This window comes from Carassius auratus, chromosome 28 (assembly GCF_003368295.1).
Source record: "Carassius auratus strain Wakin chromosome 28, ASM336829v1, whole genome shotgun sequence".
NCBI lineage: Eukaryota > Metazoa > Chordata > Actinopteri > Cypriniformes > Cyprinidae > Carassius > Carassius auratus.
In genome coordinates this window covers 22,176,644-22,186,622 of record NC_039270.1, presented here as the reverse complement: position 1 = coordinate 22,186,622, position 9,979 = coordinate 22,176,644, and the positions used below count along the sequence as shown (strand labels likewise).

Genomic DNA, 9,979 nt, shown 5'->3' with positions numbered 1-9,979 from the left:
CTCACTTTTGTCATCAATAAAACATGTCCACTCACAAGATGTGGCATTTTGCTGTGTCACTGTGACTCAGCAGCATTGCACATGTTCACTTCCTTATGTTTGACGCAAGCACATTTGGAACTAGAACAGGGCGTGGACCGATGTCTTCATGTCAGCTTTTGTAGTAAACAGCTTTCAGACTGCCACATTATAGTAATTTTATATCAAGTATTTTTCATATATAAGACTTCTGGTAGTTATGAGAATGAGATGGTAATAGTCACTATTGATAATAGAACAGTAATAGATAGTAATGACAGTAACTGTCTTTTGAACAAAGAGACCTACGTAAACTTATAACCTACTGCTCTATGCTACATTTCAAGTCTTCTCAGATGTCTGCTAAAGAGCAGTTGATCTGGGAAACATCTGCGGTGTAAAGGCATCTGATAAAAGCATTAGATAGACTACATTCTAAATCATAAAACACATTCAAGTAATTTGTTTAATGTTTATTTAACATCCGATACAAATAACTAAAAAATAGCAATGGCTATGGCTCAGTACAACACCGATATGTCTATTTTACATTTGCTTTTACGTAAAATAGAGGTCTTTGTGTTGTACGTGTACTATCAAGGGTGGGTAGACATTGTTATTTTTTTTTGTTAAATAGAACAGAGTACCACTCATTTTAGGCCAGTTTTCTGATCATTTAATATTGGTTTAATCATTTTATTTAAGCACCCTAAACAAAACATATTTTTAAATGATGTACCTCACACACACTATAAAAGACAACAAGGAATGTTTGACAATGTTTTAATTTTTTGCATTTGTAATAAAACCTGTACTATATTTGCAGTAAACAAGTTAAACTTGTTATAATAGATTATTTGTCAGAATACAACCGTCTGTCATGGGAAACATTAATAAAAGTAACCTTCCTTATTTCACATGACCTTGTGAATGTGAAACAAAAGTTAGAACTTCTCCTAAACCTGCCCAGTCACTTTCTGTCGTCCAAAATTTAACAGAGGTGGAAAGAGTACAAAAATATTCTACTCGAGTAAAAAAACCTTTTGGTAAACTGTCAAAGCTGTATTTTAACAGGAATGCAATGACGGAAGTATTACCTCTACATTCTTGTGAATGGTTCATTTCGGGATTTTATAAGCTACTAGTCTGGTCTCCCATAGGCAAAGACAGCTAACACTGCTTACTACAGCACAAATATGGCCAGGGCTTAACTTATTTTTCTTAGATTTCGACTTCAGCAGAATACGACAGGGTTTCGTTTTCAGCTGGGTCTGCACCATAACATCTTGTCAGTCTCTATCTTTCTTCTGATTTTAGCGCCAGTTTGTTCTCCTGCTCATTATTTACTGTACTAGTTTCCAGGGAGCGACTTATTATTTTACTCAATAATTCATGTTTTTTAAAATATAGCAAAGTACAATACTTAAAAAAAATATATACTTAAGTTAAAGTAAAATTACAGATTTAAAAAAACACTTTTTAAAAAGTAGAAGTACACAAAAAGCTACTCGATTACAGTAATGTGAGTAATTGTAATTTGTTACTTTCCACCTCTGAAATGTAATAAGTGCTTTATGCAGTAGGGATCCAAATACTTTTCCAGACCACCGCCTTCCTCCAAAGCTCTTCTTGAAGAGAGGAATTTGAGCTGGTCCAGTTTTGTCCTGCTTCCCTCTCCTCCTCCTCTTCACAGTGTAACCACAGACGTTTAAGGGGACTTACACAGGAGTACTGGAGAAACTGACAGCCCTGATTAAAAAAAAAAAGTTTCAAACATGCAACAAGATGAGTGCTGCCAGAATATTTTCCTTGTTCAAAGCAGGCAAAATAGCCTGCATGCTTTTACAGTTACGTACTGTAGAACAACATCTTTGTAAATGTATGTCCCTGCCAAGGTCAAATACACGTTTCTATTCCTCAAATCTCAATGCCTATTTGTTGGCTTCCATTTTAAGAAAAAAAAAACAGCTCACCTCTTTACTTCCCCAATACCAAATGCTTTGAATCACACTGTGGTTGGCAAGTGCCTGCGTCAGCTGATCCCTGCCCCCTGTTATAATACTGACCAGACCCCCGGGGATATCAGAGGCCTGCAGGACCTTTGAGCAAAAAAACAGAAGTCGAAAACGTTACAAACAAAGAATTGCAACGTGAAGATTTATTGTAAAACATTGAAATTAATAGAGGCAGCCTGAAGGTTACAGTGTTGGTGTAAAGTGTCTACTGTTACAACTTAAAACATAAACATATACAGAAATGTATTTATTTAAAAAGTAACAAACCTGTATAAATTCAAGAGCTGGAAGAGGGGATTTTTCACTTGGCACCATGATAACGGCATTACCCATGGCAATAGCTGCCCCTAGCAAAGACACCAGAGGGAGCAGCGGTTTGGAGTTGGGGAGAATCACTCCCAGCACCCCTAAAGCCTCAGGAGATGACAGGGCAGAACCAGACTGGGGCAGGAACTTTAATGAGAAGAACATATAATTAGAAAGTGAGCAAATAAAATTTTGGGTTAACTTGCCCTTTGCAGAGAGCTCGATTGACAGGCGATTTGACAAACATAATTGCAAATCAAATGAATCAAATGAAAAAAAAAAAGACAGGAGTGTACATTAACGTCAGTGGAATTGAACTTGAAAAATGTGAATTGATTTCTTTCCGCAGTTGAAACTAGAAACCTTCTGATGTTCGTTCATGTCCATTTCATTTCTATATCTAATAGAGAGGAGGATATGATCAGTTCCCATTCCGCCTGAACTGAGGCACAACAGTGATCGGTCACCACACATTAAAGAGCCACAAAATGGTATTTAATGTTCCAATTAAAACAAAAAAAGAAACAACAAAATTTGAATGATGTGACTTTGAGTCATATCAAAAGAAAGCTTTTATGCGTTGCCAGTGTCCTCTTTGCTCTGCAATGTATTTTTCACTGTGTGAGAACATGGTGTGTGGCATGGGAGGACCATGGCTTATCAGATGTAGCAAAAGTAACTAAGCCGGGCAGTCTTTTTCGAAGGGTCAGTTGTGCAAACATTTATATACTAATCAATAATATTGTAGGTCCTTACTGGAGTTCCACCCTGCTGTTTATCACAGCGTGCAGCCCAATCAGAGAGCCTGGAGATGCTAAGCTGCACCTCTTTCTCTGCCTCTTCTAATGAGATGTCGGTTTGAGTCTGGATTGATACAGCCATGTCCCGCCTCCGCTTATCTAGGCTGTCAGCAAGTGAATAAAGGGACTGAGAGCGTGCAGTGGGACTTTTCATCATCCACCTGCAACAACACATCACAATAGTTTTGTCAGTATTTTATCAAAATGTTTGACCTACTTTTTTTGGTCCATATGATTTATCCTCATGGTAACTTTCCCATATGCTCCTACCCTTGCTGGACCTTTATGGCGGCCTCTACTGCATTCCGGACATCCTTCCTGCCTCCGTCTGGACAGTGAGCCAATACAGCGCCCCCAGGAGCCAAAACTGACCTGCTGCAGCCCGAGTCAGCTTTACGCAACTGACCACCCACGAGCTGCGAGTAAAGCGAGGGACACTGTGAAAGAGAGGGGGAGAGAGAAATGGGTCATAGAAGAAGACAAGAAGAGGTCTGAGTTTAGCAGACAGCAGTAGTGGTTATTCAGCCACATTTTATACATTGGTCTCAAACCCACAGCTCTGCACAGTTTAGCTCCAACCCTAATCAAACACACCTGATCCAGCTAATCAAGGTCTTCTGGATTACTAGAAACTTCCAATCAGGAGTGATTTGATATCAAATCAAACATCACCTTAGGTTTTTAACATCAGATTGATTTGAATATTTGACCTGTTTTTGACAAAAAATTGGTTTTATCAACATCGATTGCCCACTGGGTAGGGAACTTATTTAACACAATTAAATAATATAATTCATGTTACACAACAGAAGAAAAGAAAAAGGGGGAAAAAAAGGAAAAATCTAAATCAGTGGATGAAAGCCTGGGTGCATTTTACAGATTTTAGTGACTTGATGTCTATGGTGCAGAGAGGAATTAAGTAAAGTGTGAGGAAGTAATGAAGTGCGGTGACCTTTATTACAGGAAGCTGCTCAAAAAAAAAAACATTTTCAAAGAGAGAGCCCCACACCATCTAGCTGGTAGTGCTGCTACAATACTAAGATAATCAATCAAAGATATTGTGATTTCAGTACAGGGTCAGTCCATGTCAAAAAACTGAAAATTTCCCCTGAAAAAGGTTCAGGTATAGTTTATGCTCTGTGTTCTGCCCTGACTCACGCAAGCTCTTCAAAGCAAACTGCATTGACTTTGATCACAGATGGACACCCAACTGGAGCTGTGAGCGCTCACTCGTGCTCAGGCTGTGCGAACCCAAAAATCTGGCTTTTGTGCGGACTCCATGCCCAGATCTTAGCAGACTGTGCGGAGGACAAAAATGATGCCACATGGACTGTCCGCAGGCCAGGGCAGAATTAAACAAGAGAAGTAAACTTCTGGCTTAAATTAAAAATGGGTCAAATTCAACAACTTGCACATGGAGCCACAATGAGATCCCCATATCTCTGCGACTGAACTATTTAGGGCCTTAAAAATCAAGACACCCAAGAGGTTTAAGAACCAGAATCTAAAAGGATATTGAGATTGAAACATTGAAACAAAAACAAATAAAAAATAAAAAAAGAGGATTTTTTTCATATATGGCATTTGGTATTATGCTATTATCAGGACTTTAATCTAAATACTTATCAATACAGACTTTTGATGGACAAGATCAATTTATGACATATCAATTTATGACACCAAACCTACCACCAAACTACTGAACTATGAGCTTCAACACACCCACCTGGAAGGATCAAATCCTTCAGGTATCATGAATTTGGAAGCTGCTGAACCAAAGCCAGTATAGTTGATAGAGCTGGGACTGGAGTGAGGAAGGGAAGGTGAATGTGACGGCCGAAGGAACTGATACAGACCCTACAAGGGAACAAAAAGCACAAAGGAGTCAGGCATTCAGAACTGGCCACCAAACAAGACCATACAACCAATCAGAAATACAGTAGAAAACCCAAAGGAACAGAAACAATAGCGTAGACAGCACTGAATCCCATTCTCAGTACACGAAACTAAACATGTGACCATTTTTATAATATACCTCTCTGCCTCCATCAGTGCAGTTCCCGCTCTCTCTCCGTCCACACAGGGGCAATGCTGGATCCATTACAGAATGACAGTTCACCCACACCGAACCTACACACAGACTGTAGAGAAAGAAAGAGAGGCAGTGAGGGCAGTAAGGGATCAAGATCAAAATGAAATCAAGGTTGTCCATATAGTTGACCAAGCATGTATGTACCTCTTTGCAGACTCCAAAGCCAAAGTCAAATCTTCAGTCCAGATGGAGGCCGCCTGACCATAAGGACTGTGGTTTCCTATACCCAAGCACAGATCACAAAACATTTAACTTATACTGCAATGGCATTAATATAATATGTACATTTGTGAAAATATTCCATTAAAAGCTGCAAACTAGAATGATTTTCACTGCACTCAGACAACAATGCATGCCAATGGAAATTAGCTTCAACTCTTTAGCTTCATATAAATCAGTTCTTTTTAACTGCATCCTCACCGAGTGTAACTCCCTCAGCAGAGCTCCTGAAGGATATGAGGGGCAGCACAGGGCCTGGAGGAGGCGAAATCACAGACTCGCAGGAAGGAGCCAGTCCACACAGTACAGTAGGGGGGTAGACAGCACCAGTTCCAGGTGGACATGACTGGATCAGCTACAAGGTGTGAAACCACAAGTATTCGCCCATTAAATACCAAAAAAAAATCCATCCTAAAATATTTGTCAAGATTTAAACTTAAATGTCCACACACTGTCGCCCCCTTCTGCTGGGCCTCCTGAACTGCAGCATCTAGAAGATTCCTGTCTGTCTCAGTGGCAAGAGGAACACATTTCATCCCAGTCATTCTCAACTTCAGCCTGGCCACAACACTGTCCAACACTGATTCCTGCACACAGAGCACCCACTGGAACTGGACAAGAGAAAGAGAGAAGCAGGCAAAAAGATTATTATTATATTTGTTCTATACCTGACAAGTGGTTTTCAATCAGTGAGCACCCCTAGCAGACTACAGCAGTACTGCTGAAGTGCCACTAGTTTTATTTTAGAAAATAAACACTGATAACAAATAGTATATATATTAAATATTAGCTACCCAATTATTAAATACATATAGAAATACCACATAACACACATTTTCTTATGTTCTTTGCTGAAAAACTTGCAAACTTGTAAAATATTTACTATATTGGAATAGATAAGATCTTATTTTTTTATATTCTTGAGAAATTTCTTATGCTCTCCAAGGCTGCATGCGTTTAATCAAAATACAGTAAAACAGCAATATTGTGATATTATTAATATTTAAAAGAACTGTATATTTATTTTTACATCTCTTTTCTTCTTGAAGGCCAGCTCTATCACGCCGTCCACAGCACTGTCGAGGTCTGCCGAATCAAAGATGATAAAAGGGCACACCGAGCTGAGAGAGAGAGAGAAAGACATAGGGACTCCCCAACCAGCCACTGCTTTAGCCAGGGCTTCTCCAGTCTGTTGTCTTCCACTGTAGGTCAGGTAGCTCACTTGTGGAGTTTGAGCCACTGTGGCACCCAGTGATGCTTCACTGCCTGTGACCACATTCAGTACTCCAGCAGGGATCCCAGCCTCCAGAAACAGCTGAGCCAACAGAAGGGCAGGAAGAGTAGTAGTCTTGCCAGGCACCACAAGAACAGTATTGCCTAGAAAATAAATAGACATGTAAATAAATAATAGTTAAACTGCAGTTTGATTTGCACCCGCACATCTCATTCAGATATGAGGATTACAAGTATTTTACATTTATGAGCAAGAACTCCTAATGAATTGAGCTGTTTTAACTCAAATATATATCTATTTGATAATTTGTTAAAGCAGTTAAATGCAGGGTTATAATTAATGTTCATTATATTTAGAACTAAAATCATCAACAATAGTTACTTGAAATAAAAAGTTAACTGAAATAAAAATAAATATTATTAAGTAATTTTATTTCATCTAGTTGCCAAGGGAACACTTCTCATTTACATTTAGTTGAACTTAATGTACTAAAACAACTACAAATAAAACAAAATAAAATGCTTAAAATGAATATACACAGACACATTGAAAATGAAACTAATTTAATGACAAAAACAAAATGAAAGAAAGTAACTAAAATGAAAAATATACAAATGTAAATATTATTATAATTATAATTATAACATAAAAATGTTACTTAAAATAAAACTAAAATGAAATCTAGTAATTTTATTTAAGCTATTTGCCAAGGCAACATTTCTCCGTTTTATTTATTTAACTTAATGTACTACAATAGCTAAAAATAATAATAATAATAATAACTATATAGATGTTTAAAAAAATCTAATGACAAAAAAACAAAAAGTGAACAAAACTAATTAATGTTAAAATGGAAAACAAAAATGTTAATGATTCAAAATATTTTATTAATAAAACCTGTAATACTATCTTTATGATACTAAAATAACACCAGTTAAATGTAAACCAATGAAAAAAAGGTTTAACAATAACACAAACACAAACCCAACAATTGTATAGGGATGATGATCAAAATACTGTCAATACTTTTTATTTATTTATTTATTTTAATTAATTTATAATGTTTAGCATTACCTTTAAATGTGAGACACGTTATTTACGTGCCATTAGTGCTGCATCTGCAACAATGCAATTTTTAGAAAGTGCCACAGTTTTATTACAGTCAACACTATTAACACAAGTTAACCTTCAAATGCCTAAACTGCTGCTGTCAGCAAGTTATTAAAAAATAACTAAATTTGTTTCTTTTTTACCCTCTATTTTTATGCCACTTCATTTATCTTTTGAAAGTGTGGGAGTATATTAAAGTATCATTATATTGTTCATATATTATTTATCATATCATGTTTTAAGAGAAAGACTCACCCATAGCTAGAGCTGGTAAAACTTTAAGCAGAAGAAAGTAGACAGAGCAGTCATCTGAAACAACCACTGCCACAACACCTAGTGGACAGACAAAAACATGACATGAGACTCTTAGTACAACCATGCCTCCTAGTACACATTTTCAACAAGTTCTCTCTCACACTCACACTCTCACACACACACACACCTTGTGGGATCCACTCAGGCATGAGAGTGTCTCGTAGCTGAGCCCAGCTGGCATAGTATTGGGCCAGTCTAATGAGCACAGCGGGAGAGACAGAAGACTGAGAGAGCTCACACAGCTCCGACACACACTGACTGTGTCTCTGCAGGACACTCGCCAACCTGGGGCACAGACATACATTAATAATGAGGTCACATGATGTAACATTTATGAGATCATTCTGAGTAAAGCTCTAGTACTTGAGTAACACTTTGGCTCTTTGGAAACAGCTCAGTTCACTCCAGGTTTTGAAGGCTCCAGCCGCAGATGAGGCAGCAGACGCAACATCCTCAGCTTTAGCACAAACAGTGCTGCAGACCACCGCTGCTGTACAAGGACAGGAGGAGGAGAATATCATATCACCCCATGGAAGATAATATGACCGATCTGGACTTCAGGAAAAGATCAATATTGCTTACCGTTGGCATCAGTCACATCTTGGGTCTGTCTGTCTGCAGGGCTGGAAAATTTCCCATCAATGAAGAAGCCAAGAATGCGAGAGTGTTTCTCCAGCCATGACTGAGAGAATGAAAAAAAAAAAAGAACAGCTACTTGACATTTACATTTAGTCATTTTGCAGACGCTTTTATCCAAAGTGACTTACAATTGGGGAAAACATAAAATGATTCTTCTTAAAGAGGCAAACAGACACAGGAATTGCTAGTAATCCCAAACTTTAGATATTAAGTACAAGCTAGAAAAAGAAGGAATAAAATAAGATTTTTTTTTTTTTTAATGATGAAGCCAAGTAGTTTAGAAAGAAATGAGTTCCCAGCTGTCACTTAAAATTTGCAAGAGATTCAACATTACTGATTAGGGTGTGAAGATCATTCCACCAACCAGGAATGATGAATGAGAATGTTCTGGAAAGTGATTTTATGCCTCTTTATGGTACCATGAGTCGTCGCTCACTAGTGGATCTCAGACTTCTGCAGGGATGTAGATTCGTAAGAGTGAGTGGAAGTAGGCAGGTGTTGAACCTGAGGCGGTTCTATACAGTATGTAAGCATCAGTTTCTTGAACTTGATGCGAGCTGTAACTGACAGCCAGTGCAGGGAGATAAAGAGAGGTCTTGAGAATGTGTGTTTAACTGGAATTAATATCTCACACAAATTGGATAGCAACGATGACAGTAAACTTAAAGTTAAGTTTAAATATGCTGAAAATTCAAATGACTCATAATTCAAACAACAAGCATGTTTGATTAAAGTAAGCAAACTGGAGTTTGGTTGTTCCTCCTCTCTGAGGAAACCAATAGAGTGGCTTTGAGAAAACAGTGTGAAGGTTGCAGTAGATCATTCATAGAACGAATATAGCTCACACAAATACATGAACAGTTAACCATTCTGAACTTTGCTCACAACACTTAAAGTGGTAGCATGTGAGAAAATTACATAGACTTATTTGGTTTCCAACCTGTATGACCTTTCTTTGGCTTTTTTATAAAGTGTGATATAAGAAATATAAACATTGACAAGCTCAGTCACTTTTCACTGTAATTGCATGGCAAAAATTAATGCATGGCAATTAATGTGAATGGTGACTGAAGCTGTCAGTTGGGTCATTCCTGTTATACATTGACTTTTATGTCCCAATTATTTATTTATCATATTTTTTCTAAAATGAGTCACATATTTATGAGATATGGCTTAAATTGTATATTTAGGTCTTCTTTATCACTTAAACATGGATAATATAAATTATAAA

The 9,979-nt window shown here is 37.5% G+C and overlaps 2 protein-coding genes across 2 annotated transcripts in view; one reads left to right on the top strand and one right to left on the bottom strand.

The window, feature by feature from the left end:
- Positions 1-787: 787 nt before the first annotated feature.
- On the bottom strand, positions 788-8,860 carry LOC113047182 (aldehyde dehydrogenase family 16 member A1-like). The gene is made up of 15 exons (XM_026208480.1): positions 8,692-8,860; positions 8,473-8,599; positions 8,237-8,394; positions 8,050-8,127; positions 6,481-6,827; positions 5,903-6,061; positions 5,652-5,805; positions 5,376-5,451; positions 5,175-5,280; positions 4,862-4,996; positions 3,410-3,576; positions 3,096-3,300; positions 2,301-2,486; positions 1,992-2,117; positions 788-1,767 (listed from the first exon to the last, which is right to left on the bottom strand). Exons 1-15 carry the CDS (start codon positions 8,843-8,845, stop codon positions 1,591-1,593), a joined length of 2,355 nt encoding a protein of 784 aa, XP_026064265.1. The 5' UTR covers positions 8,846-8,860; the 3' UTR covers positions 788-1,590.
- A 308-nt stretch (positions 8,861-9,168) lies between these two features.
- Positions 9,169-9,979, top strand: part of LOC113047392 (serine protease 30-like) — a 2,517-nt gene continuing 1,706 nt past the window's right edge. The window contains exon 1 of the mRNA XM_026208744.1: positions 9,169-9,225. Coding sequence (XP_026064529.1) covers positions 9,169-9,225 — 57 coding nt within the window. The remainder of the gene's footprint in view (positions 9,226-9,979) is intronic.

What these genes read in the sequence shown, in the direction of transcription:
- LOC113047182 (XM_026208480.1), bottom strand. Translation starts at nt 8,845, where the DNA reads ATGACTAAATGTAAATGTCAAGTAGCTGTTCTTTTTTTTTTTTCATTC. An exon ending in GCCTGAGTGGATCCCACAAG is followed by an intron (nt 8,128 to 8,236) that starts GTGTGTGTGTGT and finishes TCTGTCCACTAG; the next exon opens with GTGTTGTGGCAGTGGTTGTT. An exon ending in GCCATAAAGGTCCAGCAAGG is followed by an intron (nt 3,301 to 3,409) that starts GTAGGAGCATAT and finishes GTGTTGTTGCAG; the next exon opens with GTGGATGATGAAAAGTCCCA.